Source organism: Pipistrellus kuhlii, unplaced genomic scaffold, assembly GCF_014108245.1.
Source record: "Pipistrellus kuhlii isolate mPipKuh1 unplaced genomic scaffold, mPipKuh1.p scaffold_m20_p_1, whole genome shotgun sequence".
In the NCBI taxonomy this organism is placed as follows: domain Eukaryota; kingdom Metazoa; phylum Chordata; class Mammalia; order Chiroptera; family Vespertilionidae; genus Pipistrellus; species Pipistrellus kuhlii.
Window position 1 is genome coordinate 134081233 of NW_023425404.1, and position 27759 is coordinate 134108991.

The following is a 27759-nucleotide window of genomic DNA, read 5'->3' on the forward strand; positions in this document are numbered from 1 at the left end:
AGCATGCACCGTTAAGCGCCTGACTTGCTTCTGCACAAAGGTCTCAATTGCTGGCTGAGTGATCGGGAGGACGCCATCCGTTTGCTGCTCTAACGTAAGATTCTCCAAAGTATTTTAAAAGAAACTTTGGGAAAGGGGGAGGTGGAATTTTTAGATGTTCCTTTTTTCCCTGCACATTACTTATTTCAGGGTTAATTTTAGCAATTAGATCAGGATAAGGGTGGGTTTTTTAGCGAGTTTGAAACTCTGGTATTTTAGTAAGTTTTTCAAAATAGCCAAAGAAAGGAGGATTTTACAGTGTCTAACGTGAACATTTTTCTTCCTGACTCATATAGATAAGAGTTCGTCACAATGCTCTGTTTGTGTCTGTGCTCGTCGGAAGTTAACATTTTGATTCCATTATTTAGAGAAAGAAAGACATCCTGTGTGGTTCTCACGTTGGATGTATTGAAAGTTGCCTCGTGTTACCATTTCAGGCCATGTTTGCACTCATTTTCCTTAATAAGTCCGTTTTCGTTTGATAGTGCAGGTGTGTCTACTAGGGAGCCTTTGGATCCTAAATCTGGCCCCAGAACGCCAGCGAGGGGCCAGCTCTCAGCGGGAGGGAAAGGGCGCTCTGTGTTCAGCAGCTCCAGCCCTGCCTCTCAGGTGTCACAGGGGAACCTTTGGCTGTGCCCGGGCAGTGCCACGTGTCAGGTGTCACTAATGGCAAGAGTGTGAACTAACAGCTTTGTAACACACCTGCCCCGGATTGGAGCGGGGGAACAGATTGTTGGAATCTCTCACTCTCTAAAGTATACATTGACTATCGCTCTTAACTCTTTTCGTGTTTAAAGTGAAAATGTATCACTTGTGTAATAAGGAAAAACAAAAAGCAAGTGCAGACTTGTTACTGGGTTACTGGGATCCGGGGTCAGACGGCCCCAGTAACTGACAAGGCCCTGGCTGTGCATGGGGTTTGCAGGATGTGTGGGAGAACCAAGGGAAGAAAAACATGAACCAGTTCTTCCCTGCAATCCAGCCTGGGTTTGAATTCATAGTTTGGAAACAGTGGGCAAAGCACAGAATCCCTTGGCAGTGAGCGGATTGGTGGCCAAGCTAGGTCTCGTCGCCACCCCTTCTCACAGCCACCTTCTGTCCTCCATGGGGATCTTTCTAAAATACATATCAGATCGTGTCAGTGCCCATGGCCCACAGGAGCAGCCAGCCCCTCATTCCGTAGGGCTTGGACAAAGGCTGAATGAAGGCTTGAAGTGGAAGTGTCCATTGAGTGCAGTCTGAAGTCACGCAGGGCTGAAGAGAACAAGATAAGTTCAAAAAGAAAGGAGCCGAAGCTGGTTTGGCTCAGTGGAAGAGCGTCGGGCTGCGGACTGAAAGGTCCCGGGTTCGATTCCGGACAAGGGCATGTATCTTGGTTGCGGGCACATCCCCAGTAGGGGGTGTGCAAGAGGCAGCTGGTTGATGTTTCTCATCAATGTTTCTAGCTCTCTATCTCCCTTCCTCTCTGTAAAAAATCGATAAAATATTTTTTAAAAAAAAGAAAAAAAAAAGAAAGGAATAGGTCATGTGAGCCCTCCAGGCAAGACTAGCTAGCTACCTGTACTTGATCAGGCAAGTAATCGAGCAGACTGTTTCAGTTGGTTATTCATGTACTACTTAAATTGGTTCGCTCAACACCCACCTCGTTCTTCACCACCACCACCACCACCTTTTTGTTTGTTTCTGCCTGGCATGTCTATATGATGCCTTGCTTGGATCATAGCCATTCTGTTACTCGGGGTGAGGTGAGAGGCACGCATTAACGATGGCAGGGTAAGAGAAGGAACCGGGTTCCTGGAAGATGACCTCATTTAATTAGCATCTGACCCTGAACCACCCCCAGCTCATCCCCAGCCACTCCTCTCTCATAAGATCTGCAGTGCAAGCACCGGCCAAATAAAATAGCTCATGCACATCTTATCTCCCCTATGTCAGAATGTCTCAGTCCTCTGTTTAAACATTACCGACTGTCTGTTAAAGCGTCACTGCTGCATGCTTAAACTTTCAAAGAGGACCAGCAGTGTTGTGGGCAGAATGCCCATATAAGCAGGAGAGTCAGGAGGCCTGAGGTTAGTGCTGGCTTTGCTATTGACCAGCTCCTTGACCTTGAGCAGTCCGGGTCAGGCTCTTCATCTGTAAAGTGGGAGTATTGGATATGATTTGATTTTTCCAGTTCTTATGTTCAATGAGTCTCTGAGGCCAACGGTGGCATCTTTCTTAGGGACAAGGATAAACCTCAGGTGATTGATGTGCAAACCCTGACCAGGGTTTCCAGGAGAGAAAGCAAGGAGAAGCCTGATAGGGAGGGCACATAGGAAGCTGCCGCAGCGTGTGCAGGGGCAGGGAGAGAGCGGGAAGTAGTGAAGGGAAAGACCTGCTGGGTCCCATCAGAGCCCTCTTCTCAGGTACTGAAGAAATGAAAGGTAGGTACAAGTCCAATGTCTGCCTCAGTTAGCACTTCAGTGGGTTATGCTAAACGTGTTTGATATACACAGCTAGGTATCCTATCTAATAAAAGAGTAATATGCAAATAGACTGGGCAGCTGCCACACAAGATGGCTGCCCCCATGTGGACACAAGGTGGCTGTCACAATATGGCCAGCAGGGGAAGGCAGTTGGGAGGGAACAGGTCTGCAAGGGAAGGCAGTTGTGGGTGATCAGGCCAGCAGGAGAGGGTAGTTGGGAGGGACCAGGCCTGTGAGGGAGGACAGTTGGGTGAGGTCAAGTTTGCAGGGAAGGGCAGTTAGGGGTGACCAGGCCGGCAAAGGAGGGAAGTTGAGGGCGACCTGGCCTGCAGGGAAGGAAAGTTGGAGGGGACCCAGGCCTGCAGGGGAAGGCAATTAGGGGCAATCGGGCTGGCAGGGGAGCAGTTAGGCATCAATCAGGCTGGCAGGGAAGTGGTTAGAGGGTGATCAGGCAGAAGCAGTTAGGGCAATCAGGCAGGCAGGCAGGCAAGCAGTTGGGAGCCAGTAGTCCTGGATTGTGATAAGGATGTCCAACTGCCTATTTAGGCCTGATCCTGGTAGGACATCCCTATCACAATCCAGGACTGGTAGGATTGGGCCTAAATGGGCAGTTGGACATCCCTCAAAGGGGTGGGTCCCAGATTGGAGAGGGTGCAGGCTGGGCTGAGGGACACCCTCTCTCATGTATGCATTTCATGCTCCAGGCCTCTAGTAGAGTAATAAGCATTCAGATGATGGGCTCTTGGTATGGAGGTGCTGTCTTCAAATTCTTAAAGGTGCACATTGAGCCATTCGTTCTAGATGTTGCTGCTGGCACAGGGCCAGACCCAGTAACTGACCAAGACCCAGGTAACTGACCACTAGGCCACCAGAACATGAACTTGACTTTAGATTCCACCACAGGTTCCATTATGGGGCGACTGGATAAGAAAGTCATCATCCTGACAGCAGCTGCTCAGGGGATCGGCCGGGCAGCCGCCATCGTAAGTTCCGTCTTGTGCTGTTTGCTCACTAACCGTTGAAGTACTGAATTGTGTGGACAGATTCCACGTTTAGCTTCTTCTGCTCTCCTTTTTTTTTTTTTTTTTTTTTTTTTTTTTTTTTTTAATGTTTGTGCTTCTATTGTCTAAGGTTACAAAAAGAAAAGTTGCTACTTCTGACCCCAGTCAGATGAGGGAATACCTCATAAGTTTGCTATGTGACATTACAGATAACCTGTGATTCTGGGAAACTTACTCCTCCATCTCGGTTTCGTTGCACCCGGGCCCTAGGGAGCGCATAGCTTTCTGAAATCATATCGTTTCAGATAAAGGACATCAGAGTTCATGCTGTCAGGTCACCTCCACCCTCTCGTTTATATCAAACCTTCCACACTCTACCCCACTCCTGAGCTAATCACGCACTTTTAGCATAATGGCAGCGTGTGGTTTCACATTTATGAAAACAGCGGTGTATGCTTTTGAGAGGAAAATGTTGAAATAACCCATTTTCCTCTTATTATTTGGAATGTAATAAGAAATTGAATATAATAAGAACATGCTCAGAAATGGAGTACAGACTATCAAATCACAGAATCATATTTTGAGAGGTGTTAATAACTGAATCCTAGTTGGTGGGGGGGTAACACTGATTTATTTTATATGACCAAGTCAGATGACAAGCACAATATATGTCCAGTTGTCCTAGTTAATGATAAAAATAACAATGGGAAGGGTGAGGTGAGACTAGTTTGATATTCCACCTATTTTATAGGGAAGGGGGGAGACAATGAAAATAAGTTAAAGGAGAAAAGGCCTAATGACTTTTCATTCACGAGAGCAACTTAAGCAAGTACACAAAGCATCTGTTTGTGTATTGTGTCTCCCAGGCTTTTGCAAGAGAAGGTGCCAAAGTCATCGCCACAGATGTCAATGAGTCCAAGCTGCAGGAACTGGAAAAGTACCCAGGTAAGCAGCCCTGCCGCCTGGGCCTGGGATCCGGCGTCTGCAGGGATTAGAAAGCAGCCGTGCTCAGGTGCTGAAAGAGAATGCCTTAGCCGCGCAGTCCACTGGCCTCCTTTTGGAGCCTGACTCTCTAACCATCAAAGTTCCGTTCTGTGAACCTACAGGCAGAAATCTGCACACTTAAATGTATACACGGAACTTTAGATACAGACTTAAAATTGTTTATGTGTCCAACATGTCGAAGGATTCGGGACCTGACAAGAACATGCTGAGTGAAAGTGGAACAGCTGCTAACTTTTTATGACAGCTCGTCACTTCTGGGCCCCCCTTTGCCAGTGGCAGTGCTGTCCCATAGCCACCGAACGTGAGCCACAGGTGCTGTTTTAAGTCTTCTGGTGGCTGCATTTAAAAAATTAGAATGGAACAGTTGAAAGTTCATTTAATAATCTATTTTATTTAACTCAATATAGCTAAAATATCATGTAACATAATCAAAAATTATTAATGCGTGATTTTTATATTCTTTTTTTCATACTAAATCTTTGAAATCCACGTGTGTTTTACACTTACAGCACATTGCAGCTCAGATTAGCTGCCTTTCAAGTGCTTCAATAGCCACATCTAGCTAGTGGCTTCCATGTGGGAGACAGCTCAGCCTAAAATCACGGGTCATGTTCAGAAACCCAAAGAGAGCACCCAAATTATTTATGTGTATATCAGCCCTTACTGCACCCCGATATCGGAGAACTTCAGTTAGAATTATTCTGAAAGGAATCAGAACAGAAGATTGAAAGAAATCAAAACAGAACGGTTATGTGATCAAACACAAATTAGGTCATTGAATTATTTAGCTGAATCAGACGATGTTGAAGTATCATTTCAACAGCTCAAAGTAGAGCTTTTGTGCAGGAAAAGTACAAAGGGGGAAAGGAGTCTTCCTGAAACTCAATTCCATTTTTTCTTGTCTTAGTTTGTTCATGTTTTGTTTCCTATATCTAAAAGAGAATAACAAAATAACCCATATGTTGTTTTTTAAAAAATACCAATAATGAGTGCTGCTTAAGAGAACGTTTGTATTTCTCTAGTAACTAGTACAGACCCTACACCTGCTCATTCAAGGCCAGATCCTTTCTCTGGCCTCTCATTTCTTCTTACAGTTTAGGCCAGAAATAAGTCATGCTACCTTTGACCAACAAAGTCATTTCAATAAATAATGGAATTGACATAAAAATAAAGTTCACAAATAAAAAGTCTTTCCCACAACCCTGCCCTTCCTCTCTGCCTCCCCCGCACACACACAATTCAGAATTTCTATTGTAGGGACTCAACCACGGAGGAAAAAAGGGGCTAACAAAGCCGACATTCAGTTATTACTGCTTGCTTACTGAGAAGCATCTGACGTAGATCACTTATACTTCACTGTAAGTCGTTGCTCGGCAAGCACCTTTATTAATCAATTCAGAGAATGGCGAGACAGGAAGAAAGCCAGGAAAGTGTGTTATTGGGAGGTCCAGTTGGGAAGGACTTGAAGATTTTTACTAATGCGATTCTTAAGACCCTTCTAATGATCAACAATCCTATGATTGTTGGGCAGATACTGCAGTCTTCACACTTCCAAATAGCTGAATCTCCGAGGCTAGATCTTTTTTATGGGTATAGAGAAATGGTGTCTTCTGTTTTATTTTTCAGGTATCCAAACACGGGTCCTTGATGTCACAAAGAAGAAACAAATCGATCAGTTTGCCAATGAAGTCGAGAGAGTTGATGTTCTCTTTAATGTTGCTGGGTAATTCAGAACTTTTTGATTTCGCTCTTCTTACAGGAACTTTCTGTTAAAGTTCCCTATGACTTTTATTGAAAGAATTTGGATAATATGGCCAAATTATTTATAATGAGCCACAATATAGTCCTTGAAAATACGACCTGATTTTGGACAGAATTTTTATTGCGAGTAAGACAGCGGTAGGCGTTCAAGTGCGTTTGGGCCTAAAAGCCAATTAAGGTCTATTCAAGACAACTGGCACTAATTGAAAGGTACTGACCTTCTTAAAGCTGGTGACAGGCTCACACCAATAGACTTGTCACTGATGTCCCGCTAGGATTTATAAAATAAAATGAAACAGTATTCTAGTAGAGCATCTTTAAAAGTAAGTATGTTGTCTTAACCCCTTTGGCTCAGTGGATAGAGCATTGGTCTGCAGACTGAAGGGTCCCAGGTTCAATTCCGGTCAAGGGCATGTACTTTGGTTGCAGGCACATCTCCAGTAGAGCCACCCTCTCTCATCAATGTTTCTAACTCTATCCCTTTCCCTTCTTCTCTGTAAAAATAAATAAATAAATAAATAAATAAATAAATAAAATATATATATTTTTAAAAAAATAAAAATAAGCATATTATTAGAAATCAAGTACTCAGTGTATTGAAATGCAAGCATTCCCAATTTTTTGACATAGCATTCTAGTAAGTCCTTTATACTATCCCAAGCTCTGTGGTTCTTACTGGGACAATGAACCCCAAGGAAAGAAGTTTCATATTATAACTTTGTATGAAGCACAGAAGGAATTTGTGAAACTGGTTAGGGTGGTCCCAAACTTGCTGAACCACACATGAATGATGAGACTGGAATTGGAGCAGTTACATGTCGATGCAGTGATTTCTAGCACTGTCCTCTCTCAGGTGTGACCGTGGCAGTGAATACAATTAAGACTTACACAGAAACTCGTTGATACATTCTGAAATTTTACTTTTATGTAGTGTCATATTTGTATCATAGTTTGATAGAATAATCCTAGAACCTTCCTATCTAATAAAGATGGAATATGCAAATTGACTAACTCCACAACAAAGATGGTGATGCCTACAGCCAATACGGATGGAGTATGCAAATTGATGCCACAAGATGAGAGGCTGAAAGTGGCTCCAGGCCAGAGCAAAGGCAGTGCTGGCAGCCAGGGGAAGGAAGGCCTATTCTTGCACGAATCTTCATGCATCAGGCTTCTAGTCTAATATATATTTACTAGAGGCCTGTTGCATGAAGAGATTCATGCAATAGGTCTTCCTTCCCCTGACTGCCCGCACTGGTTTTCCTCTGGCACCCAGGACCCAAGCCTTCGCTCTGGCTGCTGCCTTTAGTCTTTACTCTGGGCGGAAGGATACTTCTGTAGTTCCCTCCGTTCCCCTTCCTCCCCCTCATAGCAGTCATCCCGCCCTGCCCGGCCACTCCTTGCCTGCATGTGTGCTGCCCAGAGGCCTGAAGTAGCTAGGGGAAGGGATGCCGCCTTCTTTGTTAGGTTAATTTGCATACTCACTCCTGATTGGCTGGTGGGCATAGCAAAGTGATGGTCAATTTGCATGTTTCTCTTTTATTAGTGTAGATGTTTCTTCCAAACCATGTTTCAGAGCCAGACAGGGTGGGGAAGAGGGGACCTCAACCTATCCACAGTTTAATCATGTGTTACAATGTATGGAAATTAAGTTAAAGCAGCAGTTTGTGATTATCTATTTTATAAACAACCTGCTCACCCCTCATAAAAGAATATACCCAGAGCCATAAAAAAAAAAAAAATCAGCTAGAAAAATTAGTTTTCTGAGAATTTATTAAACTTTCAGCTAAGTAAAGGGTATTGAGACAGAGCATGTGGTTCTTTCTCTCATTCTGCTTAATTGGAAGTACAGTCACACCAATAATATTTTATCATTAATTACATAATTTTGGTCCAGGGAACAGTGACATCACTTAGGACCCCAGATTTTTACAATGCTTCCTGAAGGAAGTTTGACTTGCAAAAGAGTGATGTTACTTTAAGGTTTTTGGCTTGTTCCACTCTGTCTACTTCATATGTTAGACATAGTGATAATACTTTGCTGCCTGGAGATGTTTTCCTTGCAATTTTGATTTCCCTTGAAATGTTAAATCTGTGCCACCAGGGGGCACTGCTGACCTTGAAAGGGAAGTCAGGGCAGCTGTGATGTTCTCATTTATGTTTGTTTTCCATGTTTCCTGTGCTGTGGTATAAAGCTTCTTATGTTTGGTGGCTTCAAACTCTTGCCTTCTTCTAGTAAAAGAAGGATATTGTTTTCAAATATTGTTGGGATATCTGCTAACCTAATGTACGATGTGATAGTATGTTTGATATGTTGAAAATCTTGGTTAAGGAAGGGACAATGGCCTAAGTCAGTGGTCGGCAAACTCATTAGTCAACAGAGCCAAATATCAACAGTACAATGATTGAAATTTCTTTTGAGAGCCAAATTTTTAAAACTTAAACTTCTTCTAATGCCAATTCCTCAAAAAGAGACTCACCCAGGCCGTGGTATTTTGTGGAAGAACCACACTCCAGGGGCCAAAGAGCCACATGTGGCTTGCAAGGTGTGGTTTGCCGACCATGGGTCTAAGTCAATAAATGACAATAAAAATGAAAAGGAAATTGAATAGAAATATTTTGAAATGCTTGATCATTTCCCCCATGTGTAATCACCGTTCCAGTTTTGTGCACCACGGAACCATCTTGGACTGTGAAGAGAAAGACTGGGACTTCTCCATGAACCTCAACGTCCGCAGCATGTACCTGATGATCAAGGCATTTCTTCCCAAAGTAAGACGATCCACTAGGGGAAGCCCCACTGGATAAGCAGGTCTCCTCATGGGCATTTAGAGAGAACCCCCTCAGTGATAATAGCTGACATACTGACTAACCTGTATTAAACATTTATATCAAGTCACTTAATATAAATCAGCTCACTCAGTTCATCCATTCAAGGAATACCAAGCACTTTCTACAAGCCAGGTTCCATTCTAAGTGCGGAAGAGAGCAGGACAAAGCTCCTCTGTAAGGGAGGTCCGTTTTGTGTGTGTGGGCTCATATGAGGCAGGCTAATATGTAATCAAATAAACATACATCATGTGGGTGGTTGTAAGTGCTATGAAGAAAGAAAAGTGAGGCCCACTTCAGCATCTGAGGAGAGGGCTCCTTGAGGAGGGACAGCAAGGAGGCACACTGGCCAGAACAGTCTGATGAGTGGGCACCAGCTTACCATATCCGCCGTGCAGAGATTAAACAGGAGGCTGTGGAACTTGCCTAAAGTCGCGTAACTGGCAAGTTGTTAGAACCAGGATTGATTGAAACCCTGGAAGTTAGTCCCCTTCTTGAATTTCAATGTCTAGGCACCTGTCCTCAAGATGGATGTACCCTATTGATTTTCTGGACTCTTAAGTATTCTGCCAGCACTCCTGTTTTTAGCTAGGCCACAGAGGAACCAGAGAGGTCAGAGATGTTGCATGCTAAGAGACAGTGATCTTCCTACCCTTGAATTCTCCAGCCTTCACAACTCATCAACATTCTTAATTTTATTTTACAATCCTTAAGTATCTTTTGATAGAAAGCACCATACTCAGTGCTCTGGGGGAGGGAGGTATACATATGAAAAGCACTGACTTGAATGAGCTTTTACGTCAATAGTCGCAGACAGCACAGGCTCAGACAATGGAAGGGACTGACTGAGTACGGAACCAGCCCAGTTCAGGATTGTGAGCTGAACCCTCGAGAAAAGCAGAACATCCCTTCTCTCCGCCCAGCTGGATTAGATGTCAGTCATCCTGAATGCTACCCAGCCCAGGGCTGGAGAGAGCTTTTCAGTGACAAGGCAGGGCTGGTACTTTGCTCTGAATATTCAGTCTGATGTCAGGAAGCATTCAGATGGACTTCAAAGGGAAAATTGGAACAATTAACTTAGTAACAAAGGAATTTTTTTAAAAATATACTTGTTGAGAGCCTAGAATGGATCTTTGGTTGGATCCATGGAATATTGAACTAGAAAACTTTTAAAAATATATAAATTGCATGTTTTGTTTATTTGGAGTTCAGGATAATCTGTTACTTGGAACTTGCATGTATTTTTCGAAGACATATTGTTAGTGTCAGATGTGGGAGAGAAGCAGAGGCTCTGGGTGAAAGCTTAGGGTGTCGCGGTTAAGACGGTCACACTGTATGGGACTCATTTGTAAAACCAGCCTCCTGTCTGGAAAGCTTTACAAGCATCGATGAGGGAAGCAGGTGTGAGTGCACTGAAGCTGAACTTGTACATGAGTGTTAACTGAAAATATCAGACACTGACTTGTAAGTTAATGAGTTTGTATCTACAAAACATTTTAACAATAATCCATATGAGCCAGTAACACTCATTTGTTTAAAAAAAAAAAAATCCCCAAGAGATATTAATGACTGGGAATCAGGAGTCAATGCCACTTACTAAACCTGACCCTGGCCCCAGCCTCAGAAGACCTCAGGTACTGCCTGAGCTCTGCCCCTAATTCACCATGTGAGCTGGGAGATGGCACTTGCTCCCTTTTAGCATCTATTTCTTTGTTTTTTTAAATGAGGGTGATAGGCTACCCAATCCCTTCCATGCCGAATTGTCTAGGACCCTCTGCATTCATTAACCATGGTGCACGTATACCAGGTTGGAACTTTCTGGGGGCCCAGGATTGAAGTGTAGACAGATTTGATATGTCAGATGGCCAAAACAGGAACACTTGTAGGAAATGTTTGTTCATGGGTAGACAACAGGAAATCATTCCAAAACAAGGATCAGTCAAATGGCAGAGAACAAGTTGAAAATGCTGTAAGGAGGTCAATGCAGAATCCAAGGTCCACTATGGAATGGAAAAGAAAACCCTTGATGGCAAGAATTCTAGTAGGTCTTAGATATGTGGGGATTTTAACCACTCACTGTATCTTATAGGAGCCCCTACCACATAGAGGTGCTTAGGAAACACTTGTTGAATGAATATGTATATCTAGGTTGTCAATCCAGGCATGGAATCACTGAAGATGCAGAAGCCAGTGTCTGCCTAGTTCAGAAGTTGAGCTCTGGTCAGTGGGAATAGGAGGGCTGGGTCAGAGTAGAATAAAGTTAGAGGGAATCTTTAGAGATCTTTCCAGGTCCTGTCTGAGTTTCAGGGACATCAGTCCTACATAGCATTACTATGTACCAGGCACTTCTCTTTACAGTCATCCTTGCCAGAGAGAACGGTTGCATGGGGTGCCAGGAAGAGCATTCACACAATGACAGCAGGTACCAAGCTGGTGCTAAGAAGGCAGAGTAGAAGGAGGCAAGAACTATGGGCTCTAGGATCAGCAGAGAAACCTGGGTTGAATGGATAGTAATGGTGACAGAGGGTGGCACCACCATCTCCTAAAGTTTGGCCCAAGTTATTATTGCATTTCAGGAGATGGGAGAGTGAAATCACTTAATAGCCCATCTTTATGTATTAAACGGGATTATATGTATTCTATATGCATTTAAAATGGGTTCTATAAGACAATGATAGCTCAGTAAAACTGGAACATATGAATAAATAAAAATGGGTTGTGCTATTTGCTAAATTTGATGAGAAGGAATAATTTTAAGGCTTGGTTTTCAGCATGACTATGTTGTACTAACTATCCAGGGGGTTCCCGAGGACCCCATTTCATTATGATATTCTTTATTATGTAAGTTGGGGTGAGTTTTTCCCCTGCCGTCCACTTCCACCTCTCCTGTGTCCTATCAGTCCGTCCAGCACAATGCTTAGGGTTGTTTTAGAATCTCCTTTTAGATACAATTAGTAGCTAACTATCAAAATAAGAAGTAAGTACACGGTAATAGAAGCATATACTCTTGCAGCCTCACCCCTGGATCCATCCAATCATTTACCTTCTCCAGTACTCTTTGTCTGAAAGCTGCTGGGGAAACTCACCCCAATAGAAACTTCGTTGATTTTCATGATATAGGACATACTGGTTTTTTCTCCTGTTCTCTAGTTGGTTCTTCCATTTCCCCCGACAGTTATGATAACTCTTCACCCCACTCTTGCCCACCATCTCCCCTGGTTCTTTGTGGCCATTTTCCTGGCCTCTGCTTTCAGTGAGAAGTTAGTGCCCAGGAGGCAGAAATTCTCCCCACCTCTTGCTTCTTCCCCTGAAGCATACATGGGCACCATGCCCTTGCACATACATGTATTATCTTGAAAACATACTCATATATGACATAATACATAAAGTTCATTTGAAAACATTGTAACTCATAGCAGCTTATTTCATTAGATATTTCCATTAGGTTTGGGGCAGAGCACAGTAATCTGCACTTTATGTTGATTCATCAGAATGTATTGACGGCCTATGGTGTACTCTGTCTAGAAGGACAGGATAGCCAGAGACCCTCCTCCCTCTGAGTTCATCGTTAGTGGAGGAATTCTGAGGGAGGGGGTCTTCACAGCTCCAAGTGGGGAGGCAGCCCTCATTGCACGTAACCATTTACCAAGTCCCGCCCTTGCTGCCTCAGCTACCTCTTACCCACTGACAGCTCTGTATCTCTGCTTTATCCCCCTTTCCTGAAACACTACCTATGCTTCCAGGATACCAGTCATCTCCGTAACCCCCACGTCTGGACATGCCTCTCCTCTGCACTAAACCTTCCTTCTCACCACAGCTGTGCCTTCAGGGTAAAGTCCAAATTCCTACATTCAACCCCACGAGACCTCTGAACCTCACTGCTCCCAGCTCCTCGATGGGGCCTTTCTGCATAGCGTTCTCTCTCCTTCAAACACCGTCCTCTTTGATCTTTCTAACACTGGTTTTCAAAAATCAACTCACATAATTCTTCCTCAAGAGCCTCTTCCGGGTGTCCCGCCCCTGGATTGCTCCTTTCCCACCACCTCCCCCTTCTCTGTGAAGGTTGCTGCTGTCCTGGGTGCTGATTAAATCAGCCTTTCCAAGCAGACTGGCAGCTGTCTGCAGGCAGGACTGTCATTGACATTTGCATCTTCTAGACCTAACACCATGCCCGACCACAGTTAGGTATTCAACAGATACTGTGGTGAATGAAGGCGAGAGCTTTCCAACATCAGGACACACAGTACGGATCACCATTCTTTTCCTTCCATTCAGCTCAGTTCATTCTTGGTCTGGCTGATGCTCTTGGGCCACCGCAAGGGGGTGGGTAATCCCCCTGGGAACTGTCCCCGCCAGCCAGCGGCTGTAGCACAGGCCGTCAACTCCCAGCAGTGATTGGGTCAGACTCTTAAAGAGTGCTGAACTGCACTTAGTGTTAATAGCTAATAAGATGGATCTGCAAATCCTAAGTAAATGCTCATCTTCTAAAGAGGCAGTATTTTTAGCCTGCGGAGTAGCATTTTTTTTTTTAATTTGTTTTGCTTTGGCAGATGCTTGCTCAGAAATCTGGCAACATTATCAACATGTCCTCTGTGGCTTCCAGCATCAAAGGTAGGTCTGTCTCCTGAGGTCATAATGCACAAAGCCCCTCACCTCCCTTCGCTAAGGGGAGGAACCTAGCAAAACCCATAAAAGCCACACGTCACTTCAAAACTGCCTTTAAAATTGGTCTTAAGTTCCTTCATTTCCAGTCCCTTTGCCTTAGATGTGAACCAGTCATAAAATTAAACTTTTTTTTTGTTGTGCCCTCCTTTTATTTTTTATAATAGGAAATCAGGAGAGGGAAGAAGGAAATCAAGAGGGAGAAGGAAACCTTTCCTCATTTAATTAATCCAAAAAGATGTGTTGTCTTGACCCGCTGGCTGTTGGTCAGAGCATCATCCTTTGCACCAAAAGGTTGCAGATTCAATTCCCGGTTAGGGTGCTTATGGAAGGCAGCCGATCAATGTTTCTCTCCCTTCCTCTCTAAAACAGTGGTTCTCAACCTTTCTAATGCCGCAACCCTTTAATACAGTTCCTCATGTTGTGGTGACCCTCAACCATAAAATTATTTTTGTTGCTACTTCATAACTGTAGTTTTGCTATTTTTATGAATCGTCATGTAAATATCTATGTTTTCTGATGGTCTTAGGTGACCCTGCTAGCGGTTCTCAACCCACAGGTTGAGGAGCTGTATTAAAGGGTCTTCCACAGTATGAGAGGATTGTAACAGAGCTTTGTGCAAAGTGCTGTGCCATCACTAGGGAGCTAACTGCCTGTGGATATGAGGAGGGATTCGTGGGGACAGCTGATCTGGGCCCTGAATGAAGAGTCAAGTTGAAGAGCAGGATTGCAGAGCAAGCTGGGAATAAGGCCACAGTCTGGCCCAGGCGGGTTTGCAGGATTAAAATGAAATAGCTGCTGCTGAGATAGCACACCTTAAACCTACACCAGAGAGGAATGCAAAGACATGCCTGGGCCTCTTGGTTTTGCTTTCTTTTCTTCACCCTGACTCTCTTTTGGAATCTGCCGAAGGGGTCTACCAACTGATGATGAGCAACGAAGACCACTCTAGTCACTTAAGTGCAGCTTGTCAACACCTATGTCTCAGTTGAATTGTGCCAATAAAGATGGTATTTTCCCAAAACTAGCCCTATTAAGGGGGGGAAAAAACTGATAATTTTTTAAAAGGGTGGGGTGAGGGGAGCATGGACATGGCTGCTGAGGACACTTATTTGTGCTCCACTGCTGAGCCCTCCCTTCCCCCAGGAGTTGTGAACAGATGTGTGTACAGCACCACCAAGGCCGCTGTGATCGGCCTCACGAAGGCCGTGGCTGCGGACTTCATCCAGCAGGGTGTCCGGTGCAACTGTGTGTGTCCAGGTGAGTCCCACACTGAGGGCCGTGAGCCTGTCCTGTCTGACCTCCCGGCTGCCACTGTGCGAGATGTCTACATACGCTTGTTCACTTCGTGTTTTATTGTCTCCTATCATCGGGAAACGTTCAAAAGGAAAGGGCTGGGCTTGTTAAGACAATTGGGACTGAGAGGCTAAGTCATTAGGAATAAGCCACAGAGACAAAGGGTTTAATGTTATTTATGTTTTTCGGGCAACTCCAAACCACGTGGTGAGAGACAGCCCTGGCCAGGACATGGTGTCTTGGAAGCAGACCAGGGGTGACCTTGTCAGGCCAAAGAGGACCTTACTGACAGAACAGCGGGAAGGAGGGGAGAAGAGCCTCCCAGAAGGCAGGGGTCCTAGGAACCTCCTGGATGGCCCATAAGTGAACAGCGTCCTTTAGGCTGTAACAGGGGTCAGCAAAATGATGGCCTGCAGACCAAATCTGGCCACCACCTGCTTTATAGAAACGGATTAATGGGAGCACATCCACAGCCTGCGTACGTGTTGGCTAGGACTGCTCCCGCGCTATAGGCAGAGTTGGATAGTTAAAGCACACCAAAGGCCTCTCAAAGCTCAAACTATCCCCTGTCTGGCTTTTCACCAGAAAGTATGCTGACTTTCCTATGCAGGAAAGGGGAAAGGCGAAGCTCATTATTAGTAGAAACAACATTCCATTTGTCCAAACAAAAGCATTCGGTAACTTATTTCTTGATTAAAAAAAAACGACTTCCCCTTCTTAATGACCTCGGGTGTTTGGGTTAAGTAGCTATGCCCTTGCACCGGGCTCCACCTACCCCAAATGAATGCAAGGTGCCTGAGAACCGGTATTAACTTCCTCTCTAGAAAGCAATTAAATAATGCCTGTCCAGGATCAGAGTAGTTCACAATGGTTACTGAGGAGCTGAGGAGAAGTGTAATTTCACAGTTACCTGTGGGACCTTTTAAAAATCTGAAGGGCCTGCTGGAATTTAGGACGTGATGGGGAAACTGTGTGTATGGTACAGATGTACCTTGGAGGTATCATGGATTTAGTTCCAGACCACCGCAATAAAACAAGTACCTCAATAAAGCTAGTATCGCAATAAAGCAAGTCATAATCTTTTTGCTGGCAAAGGGTCTTGTGCTCAATTTGTAACAGGCTCAATGGGTGTGAAACACAATAAGGGGAAACACAATAAAATAAGGTATGCCTGTGATTGGAAAGCCCCACAGGAGATTCTGACGTAATCCATCAGGGTCTCCCCTCAGGTTGAAATCCACTGACTTATTAGTTAAGGAGGGAAAACTACTATCCTGTTTCCTTGAAAATAAGACAGTGTCCTATATTAATTTTTTCTCCCAAAGTTGCGCTAGGTCTTATTTCAGGGGATGTCTTATCTTTCCATGTGCTAGGTCTTATTTTTGAAGGATGTCTTATTTTCGGGGAAACACGGTAAGTACCCTGCAAACTACAGAATTTCCATGATTGCAGTGTTCTGCTTGATTTTTATTACAATAGAAAAGTAAACGTAGCTCTGGCCATTTGCTCAGTGGTTAGACTAGAGCATCAGCTCATGGACTAAAGCACATGTGTCAAACACAAGGCCCTCGGGCCAAATCCGTCCCGCTAGGCCTTGCAATGTGGCCCGCACCGCGCTGTCATCACTGCACTCCGCTGCGTTTCCATCACAATGACAGTTTATGACTGTTCAGTAAACCATTCGGCTCGCGATTTAGGCTGGATTTTAGATTTTGGCCCCTTCTCTGATTGAGTTCGACACCCCTAGACTAAAGGGTCACGGGTGCAATTCCTGGTCAAGGGCACATACCTAAGTTGCACATTTGATCCCCAGCCCCAGTCAGGGTGCATTCGGGAGGCAACTAATCAAAGTGTCTCTCTTGCGTCAAAGTTTTTCTCTCTCTATCCCTTCCACTCTCTCTAGGAATCAATGGGAAAAAAATATCCTCTGATAAGGATTAAAAAAAAAAAAAAAAAAAAAAAAAAAGGCCAAAACCAGTTTGGCTCAGTGGTAGAGCGTCGGTCTGCGGATTGAAGGGTCCGGGTTCAATTCCAGGTGGGGGCATGTATGTTGGTTGTGGGCACATCCCCAGAGAGGGGTGTGCATGAGGCAGCTGGTTGGTGTTTCTCTCTCATCGATGTTTCTGGCTCTCTATCTCTCTCCCTTCCTCTCTGTAAAAAAAAATCAATAAAATATATTTTTTTAAAAAGTAAACATAGGACCGGTTTGGCTCAGTGGATGGAGCGTCGGCTTGGGGACTGAGGGGTCCCGGGTTCGATTCCGGTCAAGGGCATGTACCTTGGTTGCGGGCATGTCCCCGGTGGGGGGTGTGCAAGAGGCGGCTGATCGATGACTCTCTCTCATCGATGTTTCTAACTCTCTGTCTCTCTCCCTTCCTCTCTGTATAAAATCAATAAAATATATTTTTAAAAAAAGTAAACATAGGTAACACTAAGAAAAGGAGGATATAGGTGAGACAATTTTAACACATACTGGTGAAACTTAGGTATATCTATTCTCGGTGCTATTTACCCAATGGAATAAATGGCAAAATGATTTGGAAAATGTGGTTGTTTTAGCAGATGGACTTTTCAGGAGACTGGAAAATATGTTACCAAACTCTCTGGAACAAGGAACCAGCCATGACTCACCGAGCCGGTCACAGGAGAAAACCTGACTAGGAATGGTTGTGTCTGGGATGATCCTGGTGGTTGTACAGTCACAGCACTCCAACTGCGGACTTGTGTAGACTGTAGCATGGGTGGTGGTCTGTGCCATGGACACAGCAGAATCTAGTGGCAATGAATTAGGGTCAGAGTTTAGGTCATGTGAAGGCGTAAGCTTGCTCCACAGTTTTCGTGCAATAGCCGTCATACCAGCCGCATGTAGGGTCTGGCGCTCATTTGCCTCAGTGGAGGGAAGTGGCCAAAGCTGTAAGGATTTTGAAGAGAGTGCATAGGGAACGTGTTAGGGGCCTTGAGCACACTGCTGGTAGAATGTTGTACTGTGAGGAGGCTGTTGGTGAAGGAGGTGAGGGAAACACTCTTGGAAACTGATACAAGGTATGTGGCTTCACAAAGTTTATCAACACTATTCCCTGCATTACCATGAGGTAGAAAACATCCCTCATGAACTGGGTGATCTAGCAAAGGCAATTTCCACCCAGAATGTTCAAAAGTGCCACCCACCTACAGTAAGATGTGAGAGGAGAGAGAAGCTAAAGGAAGAAGGGCTGGACAAAAAAAAAAGAGAGAGAGAGAGAGAAAGAGAGAGAGAGAGAGAGAGAGAGAGAGAGAGAGAGAGCGCGCGCCAGGATTTGCTGATTCTGAAGATTCCCAGCCTCCAGAGAAATGTCAAATAAAGAGAAATTAAGAAATGGTTTCCAAGCAAACATCAAACCTGTGGCATTCCCAGGAGCATGGTCTAAAGACAGAGCTGCAGACATGACTGTAAAGTCACTTATGACCTAGAAAGGCCATTTGGTCCCCCGGAGTACTCTCAGTCAGAAGAAGAAAAAACAGCCCTCTCAAGAGAACTGCCAGACTGTGTAAGTGAACAAAAAGTCTGGAAGCGTGCTCTAAGTGGGATCTAAAACATTTTAGTGTCCATTCATTTTTTTAAGCGAAATAATTTCAAATTACATTTTTTTATGAGAGTGCTTAAAAAGAGGAATTTGAAACCAATGAAAATAGGCAAGAGAACGAGGAAAATGTAGAACCGCCTAAGTTATGGCGGACGATGACAGGCACTGCCTTGGCCCCACGGTCCCCGGTGTGAACCTAACAGCTGGGGTGGTTTGAGGGCCTTCAGGCGGTCTGGGTCCTCATGCTGGGAAAGCACTTCCATCATGGTGTCCACATCTCAGGACGGTTGTGAGAATTAACTGAGATAATACATGTAAAAGTGCTTAAAATCCATAATGGATCATGTTAACCTCATGTGACTAAAATCTATCAATAGATCTTGGGAATGTTGGGTGTTTCACCCAGAGTCCCTGCCTGATGTCACCAAGATATAGTCTGTGTTTTAAAAAGTCACAGATATGTCACTACAGAAGTTATATATAAGTCCTATATAACAGAGCTGGCTGGTAGACGTGAAATTGTCATTCTGAGTCATGGAGAAGGCTTTCATTGATTGTCCTATTACATGGAAAGGGAGTTCAAAGTGTCAGCTTTTTGTTTTGTTTTTCAGTTAAAGAAACTAACCACACTGAATGTCCTGTTTGATTTAGGAACTGTCGATACCCCATCTCTGCAAGAAAGAATACAAGCCCGACCAAATCCTGAAGAGGTATACCTACTCTCCTAAATGTGTTTAAGTCTTCCCGTGAGAAAATGCCCTCTTCCTTACCTAGAGTAGACAAATTCGTAGAAGCAGAAAGTAGAATGGTGGTTGCTAGGGAGGACAGGGGAGACTGAGGGTGTGGGCATGGGGAGTTGCTGGGTACTGGGTACAGAGTTTCAGTTCTGCAAGATGAAAAGAGCTCTGGAGATAGGTCGCACGACAGTGCGAATGTCCCTACTGAACGGTAATGGTGAAGATGGCAAATATCCCACTAAGTGTATTTTACTACCGCTTTAAAAAAGCTTCCTTCATTAATATGAACTTTTCGATCTGTCACGGTGTCTGTAGGATAACAAAATAGTTTGAGTAGCTAGGAAGTCGCCATAGCCCTGCTTGGCCTGCTTTAGTCCACAATTAGTGATATTCTCACATATTATGCATCATACATGATGAAGGCCCCAAGCCAGTGGTATGTCTAGATTCAGCTTGCCTTTGATTGCCAGGAGGAATTGCAGGCGAGTTCCCACGTCAGCTCCGGTCACTGACATCTGGCATGGTTTCTGGTCACAGGCACTGAGCGACTTTCTGAAGAGACAGAAGACTGGAAGGTTTGCAACTGCAGAAGAAATAGCCCTGCTGTGTGTGTACTTGGCTTCTGATGAAGTAAGCACTGCTCTTCGTAAGGGGTTCATTATCTTAATCGTATTTGGCCAATATTTGCTAAAAAGAAAAATATTATGTATTTGGGAGTAATGGACATACACACGCTAAGATGCTGCGGTTACTGGATAGGGATCCGTTCTGGTTCAATTTGCTCAAAGAAACACCACTTTGATCTGAGCTGCGAATTTTCCTCATTCAGCTTTACATGTTACTAAATCTTATAGTAATTGAAATAGAGGAGTGAAGAAAAAAAATTGCTCAACTTCAAACAGACAGCTGCTTTCAAAAATTGCAGTTGGGGAAACCCTGGTTAAGTGTGAGTCAAACAAATGAGCCTCCAAAATTCTGAGCGCTTGAGGTGAAGCAGGGAGGAGGTCCATCAGATTTAATTGCATGTGGCAAGCACAAAATTGGTGATTTTAGTTTTACCGGTGCCTTTATTTAGCAGACTCCCCCTGGCTCTTTTTTTCTATGAATTCATACTTGACATCATGTATGGAAGTTCCTAATTCTGTCCCTTTCCACTTCGCACCTACTTGGGAACCAGTTTCTTCAACAGCTATTGACTGTTTTTAAGTGGCATCCTACTGCAAAAACAGAAACTGTATTTACAAGGTGTAGAGCACAGGAACATCCCTCTCTGTCTTACGGCTTTGAATGTTACTTGACCAAGGCACTACAATGTATGAAAAGAGACTAGGATTGCCCTGACCAGTTTGGTTCAGTTGATAGAGCATCAGCCTGGGGACTGAAGGGTCTCAGGTTCGATTCCGGTCAAGGGCATGTACCTTGGTTGCGGGCACATCCCCAGTAGGGGGTGTGCAGGAGGCAACTAATGGATGTTTCTCTCTCATCGATATTTCTAGCTCTCTAGCCCTCTTCCTTCCTCTCTGTAAAAAATCAATAAAATATATATATATGTGTGTATATTAAAAAAAAAGAGAGAGAGAAAGAGAGAGAGAAACAGGGATAAGGAAGTGCATAGGCAGGAGTGAGGAGGTGTGTTACTCATCAGTTAGTTCCTCTTTACAGGAACGTGGTGTGACATACCAGATGGTTGGTGAATATGACCAATACAGGATTTGAATCTGACCAACACAGGTGACAGAGCAGTTACTACTTCTTAGAACTACTTGGGGAACTTGCTAGACAAAATACTAATGAAGCATGTATATTGGCCTTGGTGATTTCCCTGAATGAATGTCTTCGGAAGAGCCCATTTGATTTGGGGGTACACCTGATAAGTTAGGTTGCCCTTGTTTATCCAGAGTTTAGGTTACCACATATTTGGAAATGTTCTGGCTTGAAACGTGCATCAAAAGGACCTTCAGCCTCTTAAAGGGGCCCAGAGAAGTGCGGATGTGTAACAGAGAGCTTGCCTTATAAAAACCTTGGGGAAAGAGGGCATCATTTTTTGATAAAGTGATTAGTATCCTTCCTAGTTTATCTACATGATATGATCAGTTTTCATGGAATAGACTTTAAAAATTTCTGTACTCGTGTCTTTTCTTCTTCCCTCTTCCATTGTCTTAGGCTTTCAATAAATTTAAAACTAAGAACACAGATTTTAATCTTTATTATCTATGTTTAAGTTAAAAGATATTTTTTAAACCTCTACCATAATAAATCATTTTACCTTTCATAATTTGGAAAGTGAAAAATTCTGTCAGAAAAAAAAAATTATTTGTTTTAACTCCTTTAGCACAGATTTGTATCTAAAACTAGCATCAAATTTTTTCATAGTTTAATAGATTATAATAATTCAGTATCTTCATTCAAATTTTTCAAATATATTTAGTCTGCTTCAGTTCCTGGAATTGACTTTATATACTGGTCAACTATACTATGTTACAGAAAACCGGAAAAGAACCAAGCAATTCTTAGAGAGATGGAGTTACATTTATTACGCGCAGGTCCAGAGGAAAATGTCACGATTGAACCTTAGTGTGCCCCATAGGGCTAGGAAGCCAAGCCATCAGCTGCCGTCCGGCTGCCTGCAGTATCTGCTCAGTTAGGTGAATCCCTCACCTGCAGCGACTCCACCTGGGCCCACGCCCTAGATTTTAAGGCCCATCTCAGGAGCCCTCCTACTTGTCGAGGGGGTTCCGAAAGGACGTAGAGGTGTCCTTATTGCTCCCCTTCTATTCTGGCCAACCGCCAGTGATGGCAGGGCATGGGCCTGACGCTCCAGTGCCAGCCATTTTCAGGGCTCCCAAGCAGGATACCAGGCTTTTCCTTGGCACTCTTATTGGCTTCAAGTTTTCAGAGTTTAGACAGGGCTCTTTGAAACGTGACACTCCAGTCAAAGTTTCCAGTCAATAAAACCACTATTAGAAACCGGTCTTATTGAGTTTATGCAGAGAAATGTATTGTCGTGATTTATTAAGCATTGCCAAATTTCAGAGGAATTATATAAGGAGAAAAATATACTGACCTGCTTTAAGATCTTCTGATTTTCCTTGTCAGTCCTTTCTGTGGGTTCTTCAGAGTAATGTAACTGTCTTCAAATGACAAGGAGAAATTCAAAATGTGTCTATATTCAAGTAGACAATTATAGCTGTCCTTGTAGTGGGGTTCCCCCTACTTGACCTGTCCTTAAAATTTCATATGGTCTCTGGGAGGGGTGACATGCTCTCAGAGAAAGGACTAAGGGAGCTTTATTGCTTTACAGGGTCTCACATGTCACAGGACCTCCTGGGGTCTGTAATTCCTGTATAAAGGGCTGGTACTCACCACTTCCCTCAGTTCTAAACAGCCTTCCCCAGTTTCCTAAAGTTGAGGTTTGTGCCACAACTGACATGGGCATGGTCACACAGGCCTGCAAAGACAGTATACAGGCTGCCAACTGTCTTTTAATAGAGACCAAAACCAGATGGGTATTTTCCTTGCCCATTTGGGCACCTGCCCTTTCAAATCTGTAAGGTTAATGTAACACAATGAAGTACAGTATTGGCGCTGTGGCCACCTCAGGTAGCCAAATCTTCTGCTACCATAAATGACACATGGTAGGGCTATACAAATATCTTAGGGAGATGACTAAAGTTTATTCTTGACCTTCCCACACAAAGCAAAATTATTCTTGTCTTTCTGGAATCATGCCCATAAGATGCAGGCATCATCTAAGTCTATTATACAGTGTTCTGCAGGCCACTGTCAGGGCTGTGCATGGTGGCCAGTTCTTTCTAGCCACAAACACAGCCTGTCTAATTTCCCTAAAATTTATTCTGGCATGGGAGAAGGTTGTTTTGCTGTAAACAGGCAGCTTAACCTCTACATATCTGGGCTTGGACATCTGCCTAGAAAGCTGTAATTTATAAGTTTAACATGTGGCCTTAGGTCCTTCCAACCCAACAGGATCTCTGCCATCCCTCAGTCAGACTCCTTCTCTCTTGGAGAATCTCAAAGTCCTGAAGGCTCCCTGGTCCAGGGAGAGTGCCTTTCCTTTGCTCTTTGACTTTAAGCTGTCAGTCCAAAGCAGCCAGAATTGCAGTTAGAAACAGCTTAGCATATTGCAAAGCACTTCTGTGGCAGTGGCTTGGGTATTGGGCCCCTTGTCTTTCTGCCAGTCCCCTTCATGGCAGAGCAGCGACCAGGCCTCTCCCAAGGGATGGCACTGGAAGGGGATCTCAGCCCCTCCTCTTCCAGCAGCAACAGGTACTGAACCCTCTCAGTATATTTGCAGACAGGGAGCTTTCACTAGCTCTATCTGCTGCTTTCACAGATCCCGGGCCTGATGCTCTATTCCTGGGCCTGCTGGAAGGCCAGTAGCAGTCACTGGCTTCTGGTATAACTGCTGCAGCCAGCAAGCCGAAGGCCTACGTCTTGTATTGCTTGTTGTAAAACACTCATCACTCACTGGGCAGCAGCGGGGTAGCTCTAATGTCAGGTAAATGTCTGCTGACCCCCGCTTTTCTCACTGCTGCTGCTTCTTCCAGGGCCACTGAAGGCAGCTCAGGCATTCTGCCCCCCTTGCCCCCTTCTTTCACCTGGCTCTCGCGGACTGAGTCTGCCTAGCAGCCAGTTTTAAATCACCAGGGCAACTAGTTTAATTATGCTTGCAGAAAACTTGCGACCTTGAATCTAGTGAAGTTCTGATAAGACTCTTGGACCATACCCCTATGCCAGCAGAGTGGTCTGCAGCCAGTAAAAAATCAACAAAAACCTATCTCTCCCTGCTTCATAATTAACAGCCAATCCCCCCTCCGACCTCTTCCCTCTCCCCCACCCCCACCCCCGCGCGCGCGCGCGCGCACACACACACACACACACACACACACACACACTGCTTTTTCTGCATTAACCATTTACCTTGTCCTGAAACAAGTCAAATGGTCTGAGATCCTGTATATTTAGGCTTTTTACATTTAAGGATACTCTTTTTCTTTCTGTAACCGTTGTTTTCCCTCATGGATTTTTACTCTAAGCCCCTAAACTCCTAGAGGATCTTAAATCTTTATCTTTACCACTCTTGATTTCTCCAACCATTCCCGTTTCCAGTCCCGTGGCTTGTCTCCCTTTCCTATTATGACTCAGAAGAAGACAATTCCTACAGAGGGGAGAAATAGAAACAGTGGGAGTTTCGGAGAAAACTATGGACTTCTGCTATAGCAGTCCTCCCTCCCGGAGACTGGGGTCTGACCTGTGGGGGAAAATGACTCTTATTCAGCCTGGAAAGATAGAGGAGGGGGATAAGGGTGTGTAGGGAGATTTCTTGTGAACTGAAAGCCTGGATGGCCTCCTGAAAGAAAAGATCTTTAATCCAGTTACAGGTCCTATTAGAGGAAGGGAAAGACCAAGTTATGTCCTCTATGAGGATCCTAATAACTGAAAACAGTAAGTTAAACAAAACACACAGCCAGGGTTAAAGAGGTCATAAACAGTTAATAACAACTTCAGCCTTAGTTCCCCTCAGGTGGATCACGTTGGACTATGATGTCACAGGCAGGGACAGGGCCTGTAAATCTCTCCGCCCTGCAGAGCTGTAAGCTGTGCCCCTGGAAGTCTCTGACCACCAAAAGAGATAAGAAAGCCATAAATAAAAGTTCTTTCTTCTTTGAAATGTCACAAATTTATACCTTTAAATCAACCTAGGACTTTAAAATTTCAATTTAATACAGCAAATTCACAAATCAGAGCAAACTGAAACCCTTACTTATACAGACATAGAGAGAAATTTTTTATTAGCTAAATGGGCTGATTTCCTCCTACTGTGATAGAGAGCAAACATCTCTGAGAAAAATAACTCAGCAGAGCTGCTTAAGATGTTTACAGACCATCACAGCAGGTCCCGCCCTATCTTTAAACAATTAAACAATAGAAAGAGATAACAAATTCTCTAATGTGTACAGCCAAAAGGCACAAAGTGGCTTTCGCTTCACACAGACCAGTTAAGGAGCAGATAATTATGCCAAGATAGACAAATATCCATATTCACACTCTCTCAGTAGATTAGCCCAGACTGGAGCTCAGCAGAAAAACAAAACCATGGCACTCCCAGCACCCAGAACAGAATTCTCTACCAACATCTTGGTGAGAACCTACCGGAGGAGTTAAGACTGCGTCCAGTCCTCCTTCTGGGTAGCAAATTGGCTAGTCTCACACAAACAGCAGAGTGAACTCATAATTCCTTCAGTCACTTCCAGAGCCTCACATTTATATACTAGCTATTATAGTTCGAGGTTTTTACTTCTACCAGATATTTACTCAGAGATTAAACAACCCACCTGATTCCTGATTAATTTGCCTGCGGAAGCCGTATGGCTTCTGGGGAGGTGATCAAGCACCCCCTTCCACTCACTTGGAGTGTGCTGAGCTGACTGGGCCCCTACCTTACTGATTCTGTTGACAGGTCCAGAAGTGTCTGTCCATTCTCCAGATGCAGGCTGGGTCCTGGGCTGAGGTCTGAGAGCGCCCAGAGTCCCCCAGTTCAATTCTGCTAAATCAGCAGAGCAGCACCTCCTGGAGGCCTATCTGGCTCTCCCAGGCCCCAAACCTGGCCCATTCACCGGAGGCCAAAAGGCCAAGCACAATTGTTCGCTGGTTCAGGGAACCAATAATGTTACAGAAAACCGGAAAAGAACCAAGCAATACTTAGAGAGATGGAGTTACATTTATTACATGCAGGTCCAGAGAAAAATGTCTCTCAAATTCTGGGCCCCAACATGGAGGAATTTTCCCCATTTATATGTTTTTACCTTCTTTGTCTCCCAAATATGGGGTATTTCTGGCTCCATTTTCAAGTTCTTAAAGAGCCCTATGTGCTGGGGCCTTGAGATCTCAACCAAAGGCCTGGCCAGGTGTCAGCACTGATAATTTCATCCAGGGAAGGTTTAATGGTCTCTCTGAAGTGGGAGTAGTCTTATTCTCATTATTTAAGCAGGCAAGCATTTACAGAAGCCAAATAGCAGGGTTAACATTTCAGACAGCAGTTTTTATATGAGATGGATGCTTCAATACAATATATTTTTTTTTAATTTTTGTTTGGTAATTGGCATGACCACTTTATGACCGACATACCTGATTATATTCAAAAGTTTATCAATGGCACAAAATTCAGCTCATTTAGAATAGTTCTGAGTTTCAAAATGCAAATGTAATGTTCTAGCCTAGACTTTATCCAAATTTCAGGAATGACTATATGTCACCTAACTTTTATTTTTGTTTTTGTTAATCCTCACTCAAGTATATTTTCCCCATTGATTTTTAGAGAGAGGCAGAAGGAGAGAGGGAGATGGGGGAGAGAAAAAAACAGACTAGACAGACAGACATCAATGTGAGAAAGATACATTGGTTGATTGTCTCCCGCACATGCCTCTGACTGGAGCTGGGGATCAAATCCGTAACTCTTGACTGGGATTCAAACCCATAATCCTTTAGTGGTTAGGCCAACACTCCAACCACTGAGGAATACCGGCCAGGGCTACCACCTAACTTAATTTTCTGATTGTGAGACCAAACACTTTATAGATCTGCTTAGAATGTGACATATGTTGAAATACGAGCCAGAGGCCAGACCACAAGAACACAGAAATGTTAAATTATCCCCAAATTTAATTCAGACTTTCGTGAATTCTCTTTGTTGAGCGTTCCCTTTACTCTGAGAGTAAATTGTTTAGCTACGTCAGTCATAGATGAATTGGGAAAAACACCACCTGTGTGGAACCTGGTTAATTGTTCTGTCTCCATGTGTTCGTCCCTGCAGTCTGCCTACGTAACAGGTAACCCCGTCATCATCGATGGAGGCTGGAGCCTGTGACTTCAGGCTCTCCTTGCGGGGAGGAGGCCCTTCCTGTCCACTGTGAACCTGGTTCTGAAGAAGACTCACCCATCACATCACGTCTTTCTGGTTAATGGCACAGGAATGAAAACAAGGCCTTCGTAATGATGTCATTGTTTGTATGGCTGGTTCTTTAAATATGTTAATCGCTCTAATCTCTTCTACATTCCATTGTAGATGACATCAAAGATAAGGAACTCACTACAAATGAATAGTTTTAACAATAAACCCCAATTTCTAAGCATATAAAGTAAAATGTGAATATGAAGAAAAAAGGAAAGTTGTTTTTTTTATTCTTGTTTTTTAAGAAAAAGTATTCATTTCTATTTTACCTTTACTCTATTTTCCAACATTCAAATGTTTTTGTACAGTTCTGCAGTGGTCTGTTTATGGGTACTAATTTTAAAATCTTACACCTTTATAAATGAATACCAGAGGTAGGAAGGAGTTTGGCTCAATAACTTACATTTAAAGGAGTTTAATCAGAACTATATT

General features: G+C 43.9%; 1 protein-coding gene across 2 annotated transcripts; it reads left to right on the forward strand.

Annotated features, from left to right (window-relative positions):
• Positions 1-27539, forward strand: BDH2 (3-hydroxybutyrate dehydrogenase 2). 2 transcript variants are annotated; one of them, XM_036410228.2, is made up of 10 exons: positions 1-94; positions 3408-3487; positions 4372-4450; positions 6137-6233; positions 8935-9043; positions 13651-13711; positions 14909-15022; positions 19273-19331; positions 19896-19988; positions 27190-27539. In XM_036410228.2, the coding sequence occupies exons 2-10, from the start codon at positions 3416-3418 to the stop codon at positions 27241-27243; spliced, it is 738 nt and encodes a 245-aa protein (XP_036266121.1). In that variant the 5' UTR covers positions 1-94; positions 3408-3415; the 3' UTR covers positions 27244-27539. The 2 variants fall into 2 exon arrangements, with proteins under 2 accessions (XP_036266121.1, XP_036266113.1); XM_036410220.2 differs by having other exon boundaries at positions 21-94; positions 3306-3487.
• The last annotated feature ends 220 nt before the right edge of the window (positions 27540-27759 follow it).